This window comes from Mobula birostris, chromosome 28 (genome assembly GCF_030028105.1).
Source record: "Mobula birostris isolate sMobBir1 chromosome 28, sMobBir1.hap1, whole genome shotgun sequence".
In the NCBI taxonomy this organism is placed as follows: domain Eukaryota; kingdom Metazoa; phylum Chordata; class Chondrichthyes; order Myliobatiformes; family Myliobatidae; genus Mobula; species Mobula birostris.
In genome coordinates, this window is record NC_092397.1 from 12,241,638 (window position 1) to 12,265,867 (window position 24,230).

Here is a 24,230-nt window from a genome sequence, read left to right on the forward strand (position 1 = left end):
TGGAGGGCTGTGGTTGTTGGGACTAGGCATGGACTAGATGGGATGAAGGGCCTGTTTCAGTGCTGTATGTCCATGGCATCATTGTCACAGACAGCTGTGAAGGCCATATCACTGGGTACATTTAAAGCAGAGGCTGATAGGTTCCTAATTAGCGAGGGTATCAATAGAAAAGGCAGGAGAAAGGGGTTGAGAGGGATAATAGTCAGCCATGATGAGATAGCAGAGTAGATGGGCTGAATGTTCTCATTCTGCTCCTATGATCTTATTAACCCTTTTAGCTTTGTGTAACTTGGAGAATTTATCCGCTCAAACATTGATGGTACAGCACTAAATTTTTTGGAGGAGCCAGAAGACCCATTGTTAAGGAACCAGATGATCTTACGTGCTTGGGGCATCCTTCATCTCTGAGCACCTGGGACCAGGTATGGTAGCGGGCCAGCCGCCGGCCTGCAAGTTGCCCTCTGAGTTCTCAGGGCCTGGATCCTCCTTGGCCATTCGGCCCCTCAGCCTGGTGAGGAGCCCCAGGGCTACGGTGTCCCACTCCCCTGGAAGCAGCAGCAACAGGAAGGCAAGGCAGAGGACGAACAAGGCGGAGAGTCGCACCTGCCCAGGTCCCCAGTCCGTGCCGTGATACACATCGGCGGCTGCGGAGGAAAAAGCGACAGACTCAGTCAGGATTGGGAAACGCTGCAGAGGGCTGCAAAACTCAGCTCCTCATGGGCACTAGCCTCCCCACCATCGAGGATATCCTCAGAAGGCGATGCCTCCGAAAGGTGGCATCCATCATATGCCCTATTCTCATCAGAGAGCAGGTACAGAAGCCTGAAAGCAGACACTCAGTGTTTTAGGAACAGTTTCTCTCCTGCCATCAGATTTCTGAATGGACAATGAACTCATGAGCACTTTTTTTTTGCGCAATACATATATATTTCTTATTGTAATTTATAGTTTTTTTAACGTATTGCATTTTACTGCATCACAGAGCAACAAATTTCACAACATAAGCCAGTGATTTTAAAGCTAATTCTGATTCTGAGGGAATATTGTGGAAGGTGACAACTTAACTGGTTCATAGACTCTGTGTAGGGTCCCTCCCAGGATAGAGAATTGGTTATTTGGGGTGGCGTGTTGGCATAGCAGTTCGCAGGATGATTTACTGCGCCAGCAATCAGGATTCCGTTCCCATCGCTGGCTGTAAGGAGCTTGCACATTCTCCCCATGACCGTGTGGGTCTCCTCCGAGTTCTCTGGTTTCCTCCCACAGTCCAAAGACGTACCGGTTACGGTTAGTAAATTGTGGACATGCTATGTTGGCGCCGGAGGCGCGGTGACATTTGTGGGCTGCCCCCAGCACATCCTCGGAGTGTGTTGGTCTGTGAGACAAACGAGGTATTGCATTGCATGCTTCGATGTACATGTGACAAATAAAGCTAATAATCTATTCTTTTTTCTGTCAGTCATGCTTGCTGTGAGTAAGAACTGACTTTATCCAGGGTTCCAGTCCTCCCCATTACAAACACACAATTTAACAGATAGATACGCCGAGTGGGAAACCGGTAGGATTGATTTCACAGCTGCTGAAGGATTACAGGAATCTTCTGACGGGTGGGAACCTGGTTTGCGGATGCATTTTTAACTTGCAAATTATGGGACCTGAACAGATGATAGCAACAGAACACAGGTGTAACCTGGAGACGGATGGCCTGTGCTTGCAGCTTGGAGCTGTCTTCCATTCATCACATTGTTGAACAGATCCCTTTCGCTTACAATGGACAATAAAGATTTTCACCTCCTGAATATTTTTGGATTTTGGACTGCTGATCATTAAATTTCACAATCTCGTCCTTTTTTTAAAAAATAATTTTATTTGTTATTTCAATACATAATCTTGGCATCAACTATTCTGACTTGAATTAAGGAAGGTGCTTTTGTTGGTCCACAAATCAAACAGGTCATCAATGACAGACAATTCGAAGAACTACTAGAGGGTCAGGAGAAAATCGCATAGAAGGTATTCAAGGATGTTGTTGGTAATTTTTTTGGCAACTACAGAGCACCAAACTATGTGCAGCTGGTTGACAACATGCTTTAAGCATACAAAACCATGAAGTGCAACATGTCACTAAAGATTCACTTTCTGCATTCCCATTTAGACCTCTTCCCTGTGAATCTTGGCACTGTCAGTGACGAGCACGGTGAAAGGTTTCACCAGGACGTTGCGGTCATGGAGAAACGGTATCGGCAACTGGAATCCATCAATGCTGGCTGATTATTGTTAGACACTTAAGTGAGAAGCCCCAGACGCAGTACAAATGAAAATCATTAACAAAACGTTTATAGCTTAGTTGAACTATTGCAAAGCGCTGGCACCGTCATGCAATTAAATGCATTATATTCAATAAAAGTTAACTTCTTGTTTCTCCAAATTCCTATGTGATACAAGTAGTCTGAAATGATATTTATGCTCAGCTTCAAGCGCTCTATCATCAAGAAAACAAAATTCTGAGGAAGGAACTCTTCCAAAAAAACTTGTTGTCCAGTGTTATTTTTGAGTTATCCTTGATACTTATGGAGGCTCCTAAGAAGTAGTTTGTAGACTGTTGACTGCACTCTGCCATGCATTTAGGCTCTATAGATGGCTCCGTTGGCTGTTTCAATAACCAGACTTTTGCAGTGATGCAGATCATTTGGTCTGACGTATTATAGACAGGGGCTGGCATCAGCTCCGGACTTCGAGGCGAGCGGACCTGGGTTCAAATCAGCCAGCTCCTTGCACGCTTTCCATCCGTGCTGGGTTGAGCGTTGAGCTAGCAACTTGGTCTTGTTTCAAAAGTAAACGGACAAAATGCTAAAGAAATGGCAAGTTTGCCGCCTGGTGCGGCGAGGGGCGAATAGAAAATAGTAATTTCTCCTTTTTTATTCAAAAGTAACTTTTATTTTAATGAAATAATTATTTACTATAATAAACTGCAGTGCCTTTTCATTCTTACAGGCATAGACAATGCATTAAATATTGTTCAGTTACGTTTCTTAAACCAATAGGGCTGTTGCTGCTCATGTGGCCCCCTGGAGTGATAAAACTACTACTAACCCAGGCCCTCCCTGCCCAATAGGGGAAGAACCCCACACTGTGACCCTCCCTCCACTGAGCCCTTGTGGTGGCTGCACCAAACGTCAGAGCCTCCCTCAGCAGCTCAGAATATCCGGTTGGCAGCTTCTCTCTTTAGGTGTCTCGGTGTGCTGGCAAGCCAACAGGTTTCAGGCTGACCAAAGTACCCCCCCCCCCACCAATGTAACTCAGTGACCACTGTAATCCATTACAAGCAAAGCTCTCCCCACCACCGGGCAGGTCTACAAGGAGCACTGCCACAAGAAAGCAGCGTCCATCATCGAGGACCCCTTCTCCCCCCACCATCCAGGCCGTGCTCTCTTCTCGCTGCTGCCATCAGGAAGGAACTACGGGAGCGTGATGAACCTCGCCTCCAGGTTCAGGAACTGTTATTACCCTAAAGCATCAGGCTCCTGAACCAGTGTGGATAACTTCACTCACCTCAACTCTGAACTGATTCCACCACCATGTTTGCACGACTCTACAACTCATGTTCTCAGTTTTATTTATTGATATATCTAGCTTTCTTTCGATTTTTTTTTGTATTTGAACAAATAGTCTTCTTTCGCACATGGATTGTTTGTGTGTAGTTTTTCATTGATTCTATCGTGGCAGGGCAGAGATACGTCTCTACCAATGGAGGTGTAAGGTGTTCCTTATCTCAGCTAGCCTGTAGGTCACCCTTGGGCAAGGTGTAGCCCACCCCTCACTGATCAGGGTCAGGTGAACCCCATGGGAGCAGGTTGTCTGAGCAGCCAGTGCAGATCACAAGTCATGGTTATGCAACCGCTGACCCCAGGCAGACAGTCTCTGAAGAGTATCGGTAATGGCTTGTGAAGACACTGCCCAGAAGACAGCGATGGCAAAACATTTCTGTAGAACAATCAGGTCAAATGACAGGGCACCTAATGATGATGTCTATCAGAAAATGGATATCAGGATAGTAAATACACACTTTGATAATACTTTTACTCTGACTTTGAATTGGACATTTATCAGGAGCAGAAACCCGGCTTCATTCCAACCCCCCCTCCCCCTTTCACGTTTCCCTCCTCTCTCACCCAGATGCGACTGAGGACTCCAGTTCATATTCAGCACCTCACTCGACGTTCCTTACCAGTGTTTAGAGGTACACTCAGGAAGACCCCCAGCGACACGAGGCTGGGCGAGGTCACGGCAGCTCCGCAGTTGATGAGAATGTGGAACACTGCAAGAGAAAGAAGCCTGGATCAGCTCATTACAGGAGTGACCTAACATTCTCTATGCATGGGATTCCCAACGTGGGGTTCACGGACCCCACGGCTAAAAAAGGTCCCTCCTCCCCCGCCCCCGGTCTACACCATCTGATCAAATTCACCCAACACACATATTGTATGCATTGGACAGTCAGTTCCTCAACGCCACCCTGTCCTACGTACCCATGGCAGAAACACCAAGTTTAAGTACAGAGTAAAGCTCCCCCTACATTTTACTATTGCACGTTCCCTATGGCAGGCACAGCACAGGTCAGATACATAGTCAATTTACTTCACACTGTCCCATCACACACTCCCGGGGTCAGACACAGAGTGAAGCTCCCTCTACACCATTCCATCACACACTCCCGGGGTCAGATACAGGGTGAAGCTCCCTCCACACCGTCTCATCACACACTCCCGGGGTCAGAAACAGAGTGAAGCTCCCTCTACACCGTCCCATCACACACTCCCGGGGTCAGACACAGAGTGAAGCTCCCTCCACACTGTCCCATCACACACTCCTGGGGTCAGACACCGAGTGAAGCTCCCTCTACACCGTCCCATCACACACTCCCGGGGTCGGACACAGAGTGAATCTCCCTCCACACTGTCCCGTCACACACTCCCGGGGTCAGACACCAAGTGAAGCTCCCTCTACACCGTCCCATCACACACTCCCGGGGTCAGACACCAAGTGAAGCTCCCTCTACACCATCCCATCACACACTCCAAGGGTCACACACAGAGTGAAACTCCGTCTACTTTTCCACCAAGCATTTCATAAGTGCCCGAGTGACCCTACCCGCCTCTGGATTTCCTACATCAATCGGCTTAGCCTCTGAGTAACTTGCCAAATTTAGCGCTGTTCCTGGTGCTATGCCCCATCATCACTGACAATAAGGTCAACTGAATCTGTGGAATCCATTGCCATAAATTTGGTGGAGGACAAATTACTGGGCAGAGATTGATGGGTCCTTCATTTGTAAAGGGGAGGGGCTGTCAAAGTCATGGCAAGAAGGCAGGAGAATGGGGTTGACAGGGAGAATAAATGGTGGAACAGACTCGATGGGCCAAATGGCCTAATCCTGTTCCTATGTCCCATGGTCTTACGGAATCTGTTCGCACTGAGATACTTCTTGGCCCATCACCTCTACCTGGGTGTGGGTAACCAACAGTAGCTTGCCAGGGTCCTCCGTCCCAGGCCAGTCTTTCACGTTATCTCCACGCATAGCCTATCTTCTCGGTGTATCCTTCCTCACCCAGGGAATGAAGTCTTCAGAGCGTCTGTTGGTGTTTCTGCAGCACTGGACTTTTACAGGATGGGGTTGCTAGCACCACGCCCAACCCTCCTCCCTTGCATCCGGGTTTGGTGCCATCCACGGCAGAGGCTTTGCACAGAGCTGGTGGAGGCCAAATCATTGGGTATATTTACGACAAACATTGGTATTACAGGGAGAAGGCAGGAGAATGGAGTTGAAAAAATGGCTGCAATTGAATGGTGCGAACAGACTCGATGGGCCAAATAGCCTATACAGCTCCTGCATCTGATGGTCTTATCCGACATCACGTGGCCTTGGGCAGTGGGGAGCCCAGGGGTCCTTACACCAGCTACACAAACACAAAGGCGTTCTTCTGTTTACCACCCCCCAGACGGCTAGATGGACCTGCGCTGACCCAGGGGAAGTCACGCACTCACCGAGGAGGAGACCGGCCAGCCCGCACAGACGACCCCAGGGCACGAGACTGGCAGGTGGCCAGGGCTCCACCCCGGCGAAGTGGAGGCCGACCGAGACCCAGGTCAGGAAGAGGAGGCTGAAGACGCCCACTGAACTGAGGAAGAACATAACTTCGCCAAACCTTGCAGGGCCGAGCAGGAGCTGAAACAGGATCTGTGGACCAAGGAGAGGTAAGGTACAGGGCGTTAGCAACAAGATCATGTGACCAGGAGACAGAGGAGCAGAATAATTTGATCATGATTTATTACCCCTCTCAACCCTGCTCTCTGCCCATACCCTTACCAATCGAGAACCACCACTTTAAATACACCCAATGACTCAGCCTCTACAGCTGTCTGTGGCTGTGAATTCCAAAGATTCACCACCCTCTGGCAAAAGAAATTTTATCCTCATCTCTGTTCTAAAGGGACGCTGTTGTATCCTGAGGCTGTGCCCTCTGGCCCTCAACTCCCCCACTAAGGAAAACAACTTCTCCACGCCCGTTCTATCTCGGCCTTTCAATGTTCGATAAGCTTCGATGGGATTTCCTGCTACCACCCTGCCATTCTTCAAAACTCCAGTGGGCACAGGCCCAGAGCCATCAAACGCTCCTCAAATCAGAACCAGATTTATTATCACTGGCATGTTACGCGAAATTTGTTAAATTGGCAGCAGCAGTTCAATGCAAAATGGAAGAAAAAAATAATAAATAATTCAATCAATCAATTACAGTATACGTATATTGGAGAGATTAAGCATCGTGCAAAAAACGGAAATAATATATATCTAAAAAGTGAGGTGGTGTCCATGGGTTCAATGTCCATTTAGGCATCAGAGGGCAGAGGTCAAATGTTAACCCTTTCATTCCCAGGGTCATTCTTGCGAACTTGCGCTGGGCCCTCTCCAACACCAGCACATCCTTTCTCACTGCTCGCAATGATTCGAATGGCTTCTGGCCAATGCTTCATGAAGCCTCTGCATTCTACGTCCTTGCTTTTACATCCTGCTCATCTCAAAATGAATGCTAACGTGATCTGGTATACCGATGTCCAAAGGAACCCAGGACGGGCGACGTGCAGGCCAATAAGTATGTGCTTAGGAAGGAAAACAGCTCAAGCACCTCTAAGATTAACAATGCCATTCTGCGATTATATTCAATTGCATTTGATTCTGCACATCTTGCTAGAACATAGGATGTAGAACAGTGCAGCACAGAACAGGCCCTTCGGCCCACAATGTTGTGCTGACCCTTTAACCTACTCCAAGATTAATCTCACCCTTCCCTTCCTCATAGCCCTCCATTTTTCTATCATCCATGTGCCTATCTAAGATTCTCTTAAATGTCCCTAATGTATCACACTCTGTGTACCTCTGACATCTCCCCTAATTTTGCTCCAAGCACCTGAAAGTTATGACTTACTGTCCATAATGCCGCTAGAGCTCAGGGCGACAATGAAGTTCCTCCGACTCTGTCTGTCCATGCAGTTTCATACAGATATTAAAGGATTCTTCGTTGCTGTTTCTGTAACAGTTTTGTTTGACCAGTCAGGGTTTTTAGCCCCGAACCTGGAGGACTGGTGGGCCACTTTTAGTCTGGCCTCCACCCTTTGACTTGTTTGGCATGGGTGACCCTACCAAGCGCCAAAGCACAAAGCCCTGACCCCAGCCAACACAGCTCTTCAAGTCATTGAGGTCCAAAAGCCTCCAAACCCAACAATAAGGTTGTGTTCCTCTCGGAGGACCTTAAAGTTATGTCCCCTCACCTTTTCTGCCCTGGTAAAAAGCTACGCTCTCAGTCTACACCTCTATCAAGTCACCTCTTATCCTCCTTCACTCCAAAGAGAAAAGCTCAACCACGCCTCTTGTTACAGGGACCAGGTGGAGCCTTTGGAGAGGTTCACCAGGATGTTCTCTGGATTCAAGCAGTAGGTGCTACAAGGAGAGGTGGGTCAAACTTGGGGTGTTTTATCTGGAGCAGCAGAGTCTGAAGGGAGATCTGATAGAGATTTATAAGATTGCAAAAGGACTACATCCTTGTTGTTGGGTTTGGAGGCTTGCGTGCCTCAATGATTCGGAGAGCTCTGTTGGCTGGAGTCAGGGCTTTGTGCTTTGTCTCTTAGTCAAACAGATCAAGATTGATTCCAGAGATGAGGGGGTTAGACTATGAGGAGAGATTGAGTCGCCTGGGACTGTACTGACTGGAATTCCGAAGAATGAGGGGAGATCTTATAGAAACATACAACATTATGAAAGGGATAGATAAGATAGAGGCAGGAAAATTGTTTCTACTGGTAGGTGAGACTAGAACTAGGGGACATAGCCTCAAGATTTAGGACGGAGATGAGGAGGAACTGCTTTTCCCAGAGGGTGGCGAATCTTTGGAATTCTCTGCCCAATGAAGCAGTGGAGACTACCTCAGTAAATATATTTAAGACAAGGTTGGATAGATTTTTGCACAGAAGGGGAATTAAGGGTTATGGGGAAAAGGCAGGTAGGTGGAGACGAGTCCATGGTCAGATCAGCCATGATCTTATTGAATGGCAGGGCAGGCTCGACGGGCCAGATGGCCGACTCCTGCTCCTATTTCTTATGTTCTTATGTGAAAGGGTAGAGGCCAGACTAAGAGTAGCCCATCAGTTTGGGGGTTCAGCTCAGGGCTAACAACCCTGACTGGTCAAACAAAACTGTTAGAGAAACAGCAGTGAAGAATCCTTCTACATCCGTGTGAGATGGTATTCCTGACAGGAGTGAAAGCCGAGAGGAAGCCATTGACAGGATGAAGGAAGCCCTGAGCACCGCCAGAGATGGGGGACCTCCATTGCTGCCCTCAGCGGCAGCAGCGTAACGGGGAGCAGACACAGGTCGGGTCAACAGCCGGTCATACTTCAACTCTGCTTCCCATTCCCATTCGGGTATGTCCGTACGTGGCCTCCTGTACTGCCATGATGAGGCTAAACTCAGGTTGGAGGAGCAACACCTCATATACCGTCTAGGTAATCTCCAGCCCCTTGGTATGAACATAGAATTCTCCAACTTCCGGTAATTCCTTCCTCCTCCCTTCCCCTATCCCTATTTCACTCTGCCCCCTCCCCCAGCTGCCTTCTACCTCCTTCTACTACCCATTGTGTTTTCCCCTATTCCTTCTTCACCTTTCCTGCCTATCCCCTCCCTGCTTCCCCTCCCCCACCCCTTTATCTTTCCCCTTACTGGTTTTTCACCTGGAACCTACCAGCCTTCTCCTTCTCACCCTCCCCCCACCTTCTTTATAGGGCCTCTGCCCCTTCCCCCTACAGTCCTGACAAAGGGTTCCGGCCCGAAACGTCGACTGATCGTTTCCACGGATGCTGCCCGGCCTGCTGAGTTCCTCCAGCGTGTTGTGAGTGTTGAGTCAACAGCTGGGATCGCTTTCCCCGGGGCCGAGATGTCTGACACTGGGAGCGTGCGTTTAAGGTGAGAGGGTAAAAGTTCAAAGCAGGAGTGTGCGGGGCAAGTTATTTTTGACAGCGAGTGGTCGATGCATGGAACGGACTAGCTGGGGTGGTGGCGGAGGCCGATACGATTGGGGTGCTGAAGACAGGCACTTGAATGCGCAGAGAACGTGGGAATACAGATGTGTGTAAGCGGCAGTGAGTTAGTTAGGCATTTAATTACTAGTTTAGTTAGCTTGGTACTGTATTGTGGGCCAAGGGGCCTATTCCTGTACTGTACTGTTCTAGAAGTTGGTATGTATGGACTTACTTCCTCTTACACCGCTGGCATTTAGGGCAGCAATGAAGGTCCTCCATCCCTCTCTGGCCATTAGATGTAGAAGGATTCTTCATTGCTGTTTCTGTAAGCAGTCAGGGTTGTTAGCCCTGAGCTGAGCACCCCCCCCCCCCCCCCGCAAACCTGGAAGACCGGTGGACTGCTCTTACTCTGAACTCTGACCTTTGACCCTGATTGGCATGGGTGACCCTACCAAGAGCCAGAGCACAAATCGCTGACACCAGCCAGCACAGCTCTCCGGGTCATTGAGGCACGCGAGCCTCCAAACCCTACGACAAGGTCGTGGTCCGCTTGGAGGAGAAGCTGGCAGAGAGACACGGAGATATACGCGGAGCTGAGGAATATAGATCACGCAGAGGGAAAAGTGATTTAGTTCAATTGGACAGCATTCTCAGCACAGGCAAAGTGGGCCGAAGGGCCTGTTCCTGTAAAGGTCTGCGACCCAAGACCCTCATTGGCCGTGGAGTTGCCCTGTCACTTTTGTTGTGTGACAGGAGCTCTCGCGAGGTGCCACCCCCCACCCCCCGGATCGGGTCTATGGGATCTTACCTTGTACAAGGCGGAGGTGGAGGCGGAGCCCACGACAGAGGCCACACCCACGATGGAGTTGCGGCGGAAGCCGTCGGCGTAAGCGATGAGCACAATGCCGGTGACGGAGAGGATGGCGGCCACGATCTGCACAGGTCAGAAGGAGCGGAGGGTGAGGTTACAGAGAGAGCTTGCGGTCCTGCCTTGGCCTCTAAGGCCCTTCGGTCCGCTGGGGCCAACATTCCATGGGGGCTCATTTCCCCAGCCTCTTCCCTTCCCCCCCCCCCCACCGTCCCCGTAAACGCTATAAAATATTCCTTCGCCTCGGGGAAGGGAGCGGTCCACTTACACCATGCTATCTTTGAGCCTCTCCAACACTACCTCCCCCCTTACCCCCTTGGGGCAACACAGTGGTGTAACAGTTAGGGCAACGCATTACAGCACCAACAATCACCAATTGGGGTTCAATTCCCGCCACTGTCTGTGAGGAGTTTGTACGTTCTTCCCTTGACCGCGTGAGTTTCCTCCGGGTGCTCTGGTTTCCTCCCACACTCCAAAGGCGTACAGATTAGAGTGGGTTGTAGGTATGCTATTTTCGCACCGGAAGCGTTCCGACAGTTGCGGGCTACTCAGCACAATCCTCGCTGATTTGTTTTGATACAAACGACGCATTTAGAAGATAGAGCATTACAGCACAATGCAGACTTTTCAGTCCTTGATATTGTGCCAACTGTTTAATCTCACTCTAAAGTCAATCTAATCCTTCCCTCCCGCATTTCTATCGTCCATGTACCTAAGTCCCTGAATGTCCTTAATGTATCTGTCTCTACCACTACCCCTGTGTTAAGAACTTACCTTTGACACCCTCCCCCCATACTTTCCTCCAATCACCTTAAAACTAAGCCTCTTGGTGTTAGCCATTTCCAACCTGCGTAAAGTCTCTGGCTGGCCAATTGATCTGTTATCTTCCCTATTAAACCACCTCTCATCCTCCTTTGCTCAAAGAGAAAAGCCTATTGGGCTCAATCGCTCCTCACGAAACATGCTCTCTAATCCAGGTTGTTTGCTCGGCCCTGCGACGAACTGAGGCCGTGGCAGTGATGCCTGGCTCTGCGTCTCTCGTAGAAGTTCATCTCTGAGCTGTTTGCTTATTTGTGTTGTTCTTTCCTCGCTCTCCGCCCATTGACGGTCTTTTTTTTTAACAGGTTCTTTTGAGGTTTCTCTCTTTTCTGGCTGCCTGTAAGAAGGCGAATCTCCAGGTTGTATAATGTATATGCGGCCTGGGGAAAAGTACACACTCAGAACAACAAAGACCTTTCCGGGTTTTAATTCCTTTATCGGTTTTCGATGTTTAAGTGCCAGAAGAGGGTCGCGAAACAAAACGAACGAATTTACAACCAGTCCTTGCCGTTACAATCTCAGTTTAACTTCCGATTCACACACTTGTGTATGGACAGAGTTGTGTACGCAGTATAAAAAATACCAGGACTAATACGGTGGTGGCAATTCTACTTGCATGATGAGGAACCTGGTATAAGCCACGCCTCACTCGTGGAAATCTTTCCTCAGCATGCCCAGCACACTCTGGGAGAGACCAGATTCCAACACTTTACCACGTCTACAGCAGAAAGCAAAAGGGTCTCCCCACCATCCCGCGCGTGCGCAATGACATCACCGTCTCCCTTAAAGGCACAGACAAGTATTCTAGCATTACCCGGATGGATGCCTAAGTACACTTTTAATGATACTGAATAAGATCCAATGGTCACCCGGTTACATTTACATACTTAGATAATAAATGTGCTCTGAACTTTGAAATCCTCTGCGCCCTCTCTAAAGTTTTCACGTTCTTCCTATAATGAGGCGACCAGAACTGAACACTACTCCAAGTGCGGTCTAACCAGGGTTTTGTAGAGCTGCAACATTACCAAAGGCCAAAGGTACGTTTCGATGTTCTGACGGACGTGTGACAAATCAAGCTCCTCTGTAACCTGAGATCTCTCCTGTGTTCAGCCACTACCCCCGGATTTCCTCATTGTTACCTGCCCGGGAAACGGGTTTCCCATCAGTCGATGTGTTCATTCAGCGCCACGCTCCAGGAGGTGACAAACTCCACTGTAGACAGGAATCTTAACCTCCAGAAAGTTTACTGTTGCGGCTGCTTAACAAGATAAAATCCTGTGGCGTTACAGGAAAGATACTGGCCAGGATAGCGGAATGGCTGACAGGCAGGAGGCAGCGAGTGGGAATAAAAATGGCCTTTTCTGGTTGGCTGCCAGTGACTAGTGGTGTTCCTCAGGGGTCAGTATTGGGACCGCTGCTTTTCACATCGTTTGTCCATGATTTAGATAGTGGAATTGATAGGTTTGTGGTAAAGTTTGCGGATGATACGAAGATAGGTGGAGGGGTAGGTAGTGCTGAGGAAGCAATGCGATTGCAACTGGACTTACACAAACTGGAAGAATGGGGGGAAAGTGGCAGATGGAATACAGTGTTGGGACATGTATAATAATGCATTTTGGTAAAAGGAACAATATTGCGGACTATTATTTAAATGGGGAGAACGTTCAAATATCAGATTGCTGAGCTTGTGATGATCTTTGCGTCATCAACAGGGACGGGAGAAGTACCGGATGATTGGTGGGTAGCAAATGCTGTTCCCTTGTTCAAGAAAGGGAGTAGGGATAACCCAGGAAATTATACACCAGTGAGTCTGACTTCAGTGATGGGCAAGTTGTTGGAGAAGATCCCGAGAGGCAGGATTTATGAGCATTTGGAGAGACATAATCTGATTGGGGATCGTCAGCATGGCTTTGTCAAAGGGCAGGTCGTGCCTTACGGGCCTGATTTAATTCTTTGAGGAAGTAACAAAACACATTGATGAAGGTAGAGCAGTGGATGTAGTGTACATGGATTTCAGTAAGGCATTTGATAAGGTTCCCCATGCCAGACTCATTCAGAAAGTAAGGAGGCATGGGATCCAAAGAGACCTTGCTTTGTGGATCTCGAATTGGCTTGACCACAGAAGGAAAAGGGTGGTTGTAGATGGTTTGTATTTTGCATGGAGGTTGGGGACCAGTGGTGTTCCGCAGGGATTTGTTCTGGGACCCCTCCTCTTTGTGATTTTTATAAATGACCTGGATGAAGAAGTAGAAGAGTGGGTTAGTAAGTTTGCTGATGACACAAAGGTTGGGGGTGTTGTGGATAATCTGTTGGGTTGTCAGAGGTTACAGTGGGACATCGATAGGATACAGAACCAGGCTGAGAAGTGGCAGATTGACTTCAACCCAGATAAGAGTGAAGTGGTTCATTTTGGAAGGTCCAATTTGAAGACAGAATATAATATCAATAGTAAGACTCTTGGCAGTGTTGTGGATCAGAGAGGTCTTGGGGTCTGTGTCTATAGGACTCTCAAAGCTGCTGCACAGGTTGACAGTGTTGTTAAGAAGTCGTATGGTGTGTTGGCCTTCATCAGCCGTAGGATTGAGCTCAAGAACTGCGAGGTAATGTTACAGACCCCACTTGGAGTGCTGTGTTCAGTTCTGGTCATCTCACTACAGGAAGGACGTGGATGCTATAGAGAGAGTGCAGAGGAGATTTTCAAGGATGTTGCCTGGATTGGAGAGCGTGCCTTATGAGAATAGGTTGAGTGAACTTGGCCTGTTCTCCTTGGAGCAACAGAGGGATGAGCGGTGACCTTATAGAGGTGTATAAGATGATGAGAGACATTGATCATGTGGATAGCTAGAGGTTTTTTCCTAGGGCCTGAAATGGCTAACAGGAAGAGGCATAGTTTTGTGCTTGGAAATAGGTACCGGGGGGATGTCAGGGGTAAGTTTTTCGCACAGAGAGTAGTGGGTGTGTGGGATGCACTGCCAGCGATGGTGGTGGAAGCGGACACAATAGAATCTTTTAAGAGACTCTTACATGGAGCTTAGAAAAATAGAAGGTGGTAGTGAAATTCAAGGCAGTTTCTAGACTAGGTTACATGTTCGGCACAACATTGTGGCCTGAAGGGCCTGTAATGTGCTGTAGATCTCTATGTTCTATCAGAGGTGCAAGGGACTTAGGAATCCTCATGCAAGTCTCCCAGAAGGTTAATTTACAGGTTGAGTCTGTGGTAAAGAAGGAAAATGCAATGTTGACATTTATTTTAAGGGGATAATGCTGAGGCTTTATAAGACACTAGTCAGGCCATACTTGGAGTATGGTCAACAGTTTTGGGGCCCACATCTCAGAAAGGATGTGCTGTCACTGGACAGAGTCCAGAGGAGGTTCACGAGGATGATTCCAGGAATGAAGGGGTTAACATATGAGGAACATTTGGCACCTTTGGGCCTATACTCACTGGAATTTAGAAGAATGGGGTGGGGGAATCTACTGAACGTTGAAAGGACTAGATAGGGTGGATGTGGAGAGAATGTTTCCTATGGTGGGCGTATCCAGAACTAGAGGGCACAGCCTCAAAATTGAGGGGCAACCCTTTACAACAGTCACAGTCTTAGTCATAGTAATACTTTATTGATCCCGAGGGAAATTTGTTAAACAGAAGTAAGGAGGAACTTTTTTAGCCAGAGAGTAGTGAATCTGTGGGATGCTCTGCCACAGACTGCGGTGGAGGCCAAGTCCGTGGGTATATTTAAGGCGGAAGTTGATAGTTTCCTGATCGGTCAGGGCATCAGAGGGTACGGCGAGAAGGCAGGGGTATGGGGGGTGAGTGGGATCCGGGATCAGCATGATGGAATGGTGGAACAGACTCAATGGGCTGAATGGCCTAATTCTGCTCCTATGTCTTATGGTCTTCCGTACCTCTGGGCAATGTAGGCGTGAGCCACAGAATGAGTAGGTGCGTGGGATCGGTCGTGTCACAACTAGTACAATCACTTTACAGCAAAGGCCTTTAAAGGTTAGCTTTAAAGTTAAAGCTATTAATCAGGGTTCAATAAGTAAGTAAGGATAATGGAAATCAACACAATAAAAAAAACTTTCACGAGGCGGGAAGTTTTTCTAGCTGCATCCAATTCTAGCCATGCGGCAACAAAGGTTATGTGCATGGGAATATTTGAGCCACTCTGCGGCTGAGTGGGGGCAGAGTGCAGAATCCTGAAAACCCACACTCAACAGTTCAGGAATAGCTTCTTCCCCTCCGCCATCAGATTTCTAAATGGATTATGAACCCAGGCACACTAGTTATTGCTTTTTTCTTCGCAATGTTCATTGATTTTTGTAATTTATACCTCCGAGGATCTAAGCTGGGCCCAGCATGTCGGTGCAACTACAAAGAAGGCACGACAGTGGCTGTATTTCATTGGGAATTTGAGGAGATTTGGTTTGTCACGAAAGTCACTCTACAGGTGCTCTGTGGAGAGAGTTCTCACTGGCTGTGTCACCGTCTGGTCGGGAGGGGGAGAATACTGCACAGAATCCAAAGAAGCTGCAGGGAGTTGTAAACTAGTCAGCTCCATCAGGGGCACCAGCCTCCGTAGTATCCAGGACATCTTCAAGGAGCGGTGCCTGAAGAAGGCGGCGTCCATCGTTAAGGACCCCCATCACCCAGGACATGCCCTCTTCTCATTGCTACCATCAGGGAGGAGGTACAGGAGCTTGAAGACACACACTCAGCGATTCAGGAACAGCTTCTTCCCCTCTGCCGTCCGATTTCTGAATGGACATTGAAACCATGAACGCTACCTCACCACTTTTTTATTTCTGTTTTGCACTATATATTTCTTTTAACTATCTCATATACGTATAAAATATATTAAGTAGCACCCCTATGACCCAGGCGGGTTGTGGGATCCAGAACCATAACTATATATTCACTATAGTTCTCAGTTTTTATTATTATGCATTGTACTTCTGGCTCATCATAACAACAAATTTCACGACATATGCCGGTGATATTAAACCTGATTCTGATTATATTAATTATATACACACACAGGAGATTCTGCAGATGCTGGAAATCAAGAGCAACACACACACACACACACACACACACACACACACACACACACACACACTGTCATAGTCCGGTCCGTGAAGTCCGTGTTCCAGATCACGGTCCGGTCCATGGCTCCTTGTTCCGGGATTTCTGGTTTTCCCCAGTTTCTGTTGTGGGCACATGTTTCGCGTTTTGGAGCTGAGACATAAATACCTCTGCAAACCAGGGATTTGTCACGTCCCTCATCTATGGAGAGGAATAAACGATGGCATTTCGGGCCGAGAGCCTTCATCCGGAATTTCGTGTCTTTTCTCCGCACTGCTGCTGGAAAACAAGTTTCTCATTATTCCTACTCTGACTCCTGTCCCCTTTTCCTTTCCAGTCCTGATGACGAGTCTCGGCCCAAAACGGCGACCGTTCATTCCTCTCCACAGCTGCTGCCTGACCTGCTGAGTTCCTCCGGCATTTTCTCCGTGTTGCTCTGGATTTCCAGCATCTGCAGAATCTCCTGTGTTTATGCTTTACGCCAGCGGCCACTTTATTGGGTACACCTGTACGCCTGCTCGTTGATATCTAATCAGCCAATCGTGTGGCAGCGATAAAAGTATGCAGACACGGTCAAGAGGTTCAGTTGCTGTTCGGGACCAAACAATAGAAATGGGGAGGAAATGTGATTGAAGTGACTTTGTTGGTGCCAGACGGGGTGGTTTGTGTATCGCAGAAACCGCTGATCTCCTGGGATTTTCATGCAAAAAGCTTCTAGAGTTTACAGAGAATGGTGCGAAAAACAAAGCAAAAAAAAAAATCCGATGAGTGGCAGTTCTGTGGGCGAAAACAGCTTTTTAATGAGAGAGGTCAGAGGAGAACGGCCAGACGGTTTCAAGATGACAGGTCGGACGATGCTGAGGATGTTCTACGAGTCTGTGGTGGCCAGTGCTATCATGTTTGCTGTTGTGTGCTGGGGCAGCAGGCTGCGGGTAGCAGACACCAACAGAATCAACAAACTCATTCGTAAGGCCAGTGATGTTGTGGGGGTGGAACTGGACTCTCTGACGGTGGTGTCTGAAAAGAGGATGCTGTCCAAGTTGCATGCCATCTTGGACAATGTCTCCCATGCACTACATAATGTACTGGGTGGGCACAGGAGTACATTCAGCCAGAGACTCATTCCTCCGAGACACAACACAGAGCGTCATAGGAAGTCATTCCTGCCTGTGGCCATCAAACTTTACAACTCCTCCCTTGGAGGGTCAGATACCTTGAGCCAATAGGCTGGTCCTGGACTTATTTCCTGGCATAATTTACATATTACTATTTAACTATTTATGGTTTTATTACTAGTTAATTATGTATGGTGCAACGAAAGCCAATTTCTCTCGGGATCAATAAAGTATGACTATGACTAACTCAAATAACCACCCGTTACAACAGTAGTGTGCGGAAGAGCATCTCTGAACACACAACACGTCGAAGATTGAAGAGGACGGGCCACAACAGCAGAAGATCACGAACATACACTCAGTAGCCATTTTATTAGGTACGAGAGCTATCGAATAAAACGGCCGCCGGGTGCTCAAGTTAGCAATCATAAATGTGATTGGGTTTCTAATTCTCCCACACTTACCCGGACCCCCATAAACCTGTCCTTAAGTACGATCCAGGAGAGGAGAAAGACGAAGGCCTTGTTGCAGCAGAAGAGAGCGGACGCCTCGGTGGTGCTGATGTTCCGCAGGGCCAGCGAGTACAGGTAGGTGGTGGCCGTCCAGAGGACGCAGAAGGGAGCGGTCTTGGTCAGGAGGCCCCTGACGGAGAGGCCCCCCTCGCTCAGTAGACGGGTGCAAGCCCTGTGGACGATAGGCCGGGAGACGATGTCACTTAGCGAGTTACAACCGGACGACCACAGCCGTCGGCTTTTCGCCGCTAAATATTGCGGGAATTAGAAGCCAGTCTCGGCAACGGGCCACGGTGAAATCTTGGCTTGTCTGCAATTCCTTCTTGTTCATTAATCTCTTCAGGGGAATGAAACCTGGTGCCCTTAACTTAACCATGGCTTAAGCCCACAGCGCGGACAGTGACAGTACAAACATCAGCTGACGGACTATACGCATATTCCCTACGGCTCAGCGACTGGCGTTTTTCCCTCAAACTTCTTGGACAATTCCTAGGACTCCCGTTCCCTGAAACTTCCGAGATCCAGTTTCCTGAAGCTCACTGGGATCCCGTTCCCTGAGACTTCTGGAATCCAGTTCCCTAAAACTCTCGAAATTCAGTTACCTGAAGCTCACCGGTATCCCGTTCTCTGAATTTCACCGGGATCCCCTTCCCCGAAACTCCCGAAATCCAGTTTCCTGAAGCTCACCGGGATCTCCTTCCCCAAATCTCACCGGGATCCCGTTCCCCGAAACTCACCGGGATCTCCTTCCCTGAAACTCCCGAAATCCAGTTTCCTGAAGCTCACCGGGATCCTGTGCCTGACACTCACCGGGATTCCGTTCCCTGAAACTCACCGGGATCCCGTTCCCTGAAACTCCCGAAATCCAGTTACCTGAAGCTCACCGGGATCCTGTTCCCTGAATCTCACCGGGATTCCGTTCCCTGAAGCTCCCGAAATCCAGTTTCCTGAAGCTCGCCGGAATTCCGTTTACCGAAGCTCACTGGGATTTTTTTTCCATGAAACTCACCAGAATGCCTGTTTCCCGAAACTCACCGGGATCCCGTTCTCTGAAACTCACCAGGGGTGGTTCCCTGAAACTCGCTGGGATCCCTGTTTCCCGAAACTCGCCGGGATTCCTGTTTCCTTAAACTCACCGGGATGTTGTTCCCTGAAACTCACCGGGATCCCGCTCCCTGAAGCTCACCAGAATCCTTGTTTCCTGAAACTCAGAGGGATCTCCAAACTCCACTAAAACTCGCCTGTGGCCTCAGTTCCCTGCTCCGTGTGTTCAGTGAAAGATTTATTACAATACTCTTTAAATTTAAGTAAAATAAGTAAAACCAAAATTTTGTATTAGTGTCTCTGCACAGTAGGAGGAGAATTAAGCCATTCAGCCCATTGAGTCTGCTACCCCATCCGATCATGACTGATAGCATCCGTAATCGTCCGGGCAATCTGCCAGCAGCCAGTCCGCGGTGATGAGCTGACCATTGGGACTGAATTGTAACACCGAGCGCCCATGCTCACTGGTCGGGACCGGTGATTCGCGCCAGTGCGTTCATTCGCACTTTGGGCCTTTGCCCGTGCAGTTTGAAGACCTCGATTACCTGGGGATCTGTGGGGCGCGATTCCCAACCTTACCCCCACCCCTTCCCCCACGTACACCTGTTGTACGCAGTCAGGCTGTGTAAGTGCGCCAGAGATGTTGATGGATTTACCGTCGTCCCCGTTTCTAATCCGGGTTTACATGTAATGCGATTACTGTCCAGTCAGATTGCTGTAAGAGGATTTCGGGAATGAAATTAAACGTCTCTCCGGCGGGGTGCGGGAACGAAACAAGCTGAGGTAGGCAGATTTTACTGGAGCGTGGGCACACAGCTCAAAGAGATCACCAAGTTCCTGACCCCGCCATGATACCTGACCTCATCATAACCCCTGTCCACACCATAACCCCTGACCCCAACATGATACCTGACCTCATCAAAGCCCTGTCCGCACCATTATCTGTGTCCCCACCATGACATCTGACCTCATCAAAACCCCTGTCCGCACCATAACTCCTGACCCCAACATGACACCTGATCTCATCAAAACCCCTGTCCGCACCATTATCTGTGTCCCCACCATGACATCTGACCTCATCAAAACCCCTGCCCGCACCATTACCCCTGACCCCGCCATGACACCTGACCTCATCATAACCCCTGTCCACACCATAACCCCTGACCCCAACATGACACCTGACCTCATCAAAACCCCTGTCCGCACCATTATCTGTGTCCCCACCATGACACCTGATATCATCATAACCCCTGTCCGCATCATAACCCCTGCCCCAACCTTAACATCTGACCCCACCATGACACCTGACCTCATCAGAACCCCTGTCTGCACCATTATCTGTGTCCTACTATGACACCTGATCTCATCACAACCCCGACCCAACCTTAACATCTGACCCTGCCATGACATCTGACACCACCCTAACCCATGACCTCACCATGACACCTGGATTCCACCATAACAACTGACTCCACTGTAACCATAAGTCCATAAGATATAGGAGCAGAATTAGGCCTTTTGGCCCATCGAATCTGCTCCACCATTTCATCAAAGCTGATCCAATTTCCCTCTCAGTCCCCAATCTCCTGCCTTCTCCCCATATCCCTTCATGCCCTGACCAGTCAGAAGCAACCTCTACCTTAAATGTATCCAATGACTTGGCCTCCACAGCCGCCTGTGGCAATGAATTCCAAAGACTCGCCAATCACTGATTAAGCTGCAAGTGCCCCTGCCACGTTTTGTCACCCTGCAACCTTATCCTTCAATCTCTTTGAATTATGGAGGACAGCATGTGTATAAATGTCTCTCTCCAGCAGACTTCATCGTGATCATCATGACTCCAGTATTTCTACTATTTTTTAATGTTTCTTAATTGTACATATGATTTTTTTTTTGTGTTCTATCGCTGAGCAGCAGTGAACCATCTGATTGGCCTATCAGAGTTCTCTCATGACTTGATCAGCATTTCTGATCTGGCTATTGTTCACAATTGCACTTAATTTAAAAAAAAAAAAGAAATTCCTCCTCATCTCCGTTTTAAAAGGACACCCCTCTCTGTGTCCTCTGGTCTTAGACTCTCCCACCGTAGAAAGTATCCTCTCCGCATCCACTCTATCGTGGCCTTTCACCATTTGATAGGTTTCAATGAGGTCACCTCTTATTCTTCTGAATTCCAGTGAGTACAGGCCCAAAGCTCAGAAGTTCTTCATATGACAAGCCATTCAAACCTGGAATCATTTTTGTGAACCTTGTGTGACCTTGTTTGAACCCTCTCCAGTGTCAGCACATCCTTTCTAAGATAAGGGGCCTACAACTGCTCACAATACCCCAAGTGAGGCCTCACCAGTGCTTTATAAAGTTTCAACGTTAGATCCTTGTTTTTATATCCTCGTCCTCTTGAAATGAATGCTAACATTGCATTTGCCTTCCTTACCACAGACTCAAACTGTAAATTGACCTTTAGGGAATCCTGCACAAGGACTCCCAAGTCCCTCTGCCCCTCAGTTTTCTTTTGTATTTTGGCCTGACCCCACCATGTTCCTGAACTAACCGCAACCCCTGACCCTATCATAATGCTTTGAGAAGTTGGTCATGACTAGACTGAACTCCTTCCTCTGCGAGGACCTGGACCCATTGCAATTTGCCTATCGCCACAATCTCACGGCTTTAGACCACCTGGACAACACAAACACCTGTGTCAGGATGCTGTTCATTGACTATAGCTCAGCATTTAATGCCATCATCCCCACAATCCTGATTGAGAAGTTACAGAACCTGGGCTTCTGTACCACTGTCGACTGTACCTCTTCCTAGATATGCTGCCTGGCCTGCTGTGTTCACCAGCAACTTTGATGTGTGCTGCTCTGTATCTTCCTCTGCCTAGTTGGATCCTCGACTTCCTAACAGGAAGACCACAATCTGTGCAGATTAGTGATCATCAGATTGATTCCTGGGATGGCAGGACTTTCATATGATGAAAGACTGGATCGGCTAGGCTTATACTCGTTGGAATTTAGAAGATTGAGGGGTAGATCTTATTGAAACGTATAAAATCCTAAAGGGATTGGACAGGCTAGATGCAGGAAGATTGTTCCCGATGTTGGGGAAGTCCAGAACGAGGGGTCACAGTTTGAGGATAAAGGGGAAGCCTTTTAGGACAGAGATTAGGAAAAAACTTCTTCACACAGAGAGTGGTGAATCTGTGGAATTCTCTGCCACAGGAAACAGTTGAGGCCAGTTCATTGGCTATATTTAAGAGGGAGTTAGATATGGCCCTTGTGGCTAAAGGGATCAGCGGGTATGGAGGGAAGGCTGGTACAGGGTTCTGAGTTGGATGATCAGCCATGATCATACTGATTGGCGGTGCAGGTTCGAAGGGCCGAATGGCCTACTCCTGCACCTATTTTCTATGTTTCTATAACCCTCCCAACCCCGCCATGTTCCTGACTCACTGTAACCGCTGACCCCACCATAACCTCCAATCTCTCTGTAACCCCTAACCCTACCAACCTCTGCTTCTCTCTGCCCCCTATTCTGCCCCCCGCCCTTCCGCGAACCCAGCCTCCTCCCCCCTCCAGCCGCCGCCCTCACCTGAGCTCCGCCAGCGGCTTCCTCCAGTGACACGAGGCGAGCAGGCGGCCGGCGCAGTAGGCAGGGAAGAGCAGGAGGTTCCAGCTGGCGGCGTGGCAGGCCACAAAGAAGGGGGCCTCGAGGCCGCCCTGCACGGCCTTCCCCATCTGGGTCACCCCGGCCCAGCAGCCCGCCAAGCAGGCTGCCAGCGCCGAAGCCCGCGCCACCCTCCCCAGAACGTCCAGCGCTCCCTTGCTGCCCCGCGGTTCCTCTGCGGCCGATCTCCTCTCTGGCGCATCCGCTGTCCGCTCGCTACCTTCCAACGGGCAGAAAGATTCAGAATCGGGTTTATTGTCACCGGTATATGTCGTGAAATTTGTTAACTTAGCAGCAGCAGTTCAATGCAATACATAATACAGAAGAAAAGAAAATAATAAATAAATACATTAGAGTACACGTATATTGAATAGATTAAAAATCGTGCAAAAACAGAAATAATAAATATTTAAAAAGTGAGGTAGTGTTTTCACGGGTTCAATGTCCATTCAGAAATCGGATGGCAGAGGGGAAGAAGCTGTTCCTGAATCGCTGAGTGAGTGCCTTCAGGCTCCTGTACCTCCTCCCTGATGGTAACAGTGAGAAAAGGGCATGGCCTGGGTGATGGGGGTCCTTAATAATGGACACTGACTTACTGAGACACCGCTCCCTGAAGATGTCCTGGGTACTTTGTAGGCTAGTATCCCAGATGGAGTCGACTAAATTTACAACCCTTTGCAGCTTCTTTTGGTCCTGTGCAGTAGCCCCCCCATACCAGACAGTGATGCAGCCTGTCAGAATGCTCTCCACGGTACATCTATAGAAGTTTTTGAGTCTATTTATCGTCATACCAATTCTCTTCAGACTCCTAACGAAGTATAGACGCTACAGGCCCGTCGGCCTACAATGTTCTGCCCACCACGTAATTCTGGAAACGGCCTAGAATTTCCCCAGCGCATAGTCCTCTATTTTTCTAAGCTCCACTTAAACTATCCAATTGTACCCCCCTCCAGCACCGTCGCCGGCAACCCATTCCACACACTCGCCACTCTCTGTGTGAAGAACTTATCCCCGACATCCCCATTGTACCAGCTTTCAAGCAGCTGAAAACTATGCCCCTCGAGTTAGCCATTTCGGCCCTGGGGAAAAGCCCCTGGCTATCCACACGATCAATGCCCCTCAATATCTTAAATTAAGTGAGCAGTGCTAAGTGAGTGAGACAATATTCACGGTCGGTTCATTGTTCGTTCACGATTCTGATGTCGGGAAGTTTTTCCTGCTGCATTGAGTGTGTGTCGTCAGGCTCCCTGCTGGTAGGAATGAGTAGAGGACATGGCTTGAGTAATGGGGATGGGTGGGGGGGGGGTGTTATTAATGACTGATGCGGCCTTGGTGAGGCATCGCCTCTTGAATGTGTCCTAGATTCTGGGGAGGCTATCGTGACCGTGATGGAGCCGGCTGAGTTTACAACCCTCTGCGGCCATTTGCGCTCCTGTGCCGTGGCCCCCACCGTGCCACGGGGGAACAAATCAACCAGGAGTCACAGAGTCGCACACAGAACGAATACAGGCTCTTCGGCCCATCTTCTCCATGCCGACCAAGGCGCCCAT

At 48.8% G+C, this 24,230-nt stretch overlaps 1 protein-coding gene across 1 annotated transcript; it reads right to left on the reverse strand.

Annotated features, from left to right (window-relative positions):
• Positions 1-378: 378 nt before the first annotated feature.
• On the reverse strand, positions 379-24,230 carry LOC140188928 (solute carrier family 35 member F3-like). The gene is made up of 7 exons (XM_072245579.1): positions 24,188-24,230; positions 22,606-22,900; positions 17,923-18,142; positions 10,376-10,501; positions 6,043-6,235; positions 4,226-4,315; positions 379-644 (listed from the first exon to the last, which is right to left on the reverse strand). The coding sequence occupies exons 1-7, from the start codon at positions 24,228-24,230 to the stop codon at positions 379-381; spliced, it is 1,233 nt and encodes a 410-aa protein (XP_072101680.1).

What these genes read in the sequence shown, in the direction of transcription:
- LOC140188928 (XM_072245579.1), bottom strand. Translation starts at nt 24,230, where the DNA reads ATGGGCGCCTTGGTCGGCATGGAGAAGATGGGCCGAAGAGCCT. An exon ending in GAAGATGGGCCGAAGAGCCT is followed by an intron (nt 22,901 to 24,187) that starts GTATTCGTTCTG and finishes GCCCGTTGGAAG; the next exon opens with GTAGCGAGCGGACAGCGGAT. An exon ending in GCTGGCCGGTCTCCTCCTCG is followed by an intron (nt 4,316 to 6,042) that starts GTGAGTGCGTGA and finishes TTTCTCTTGCAG; the next exon opens with TGTTCCACATTCTCATCAAC.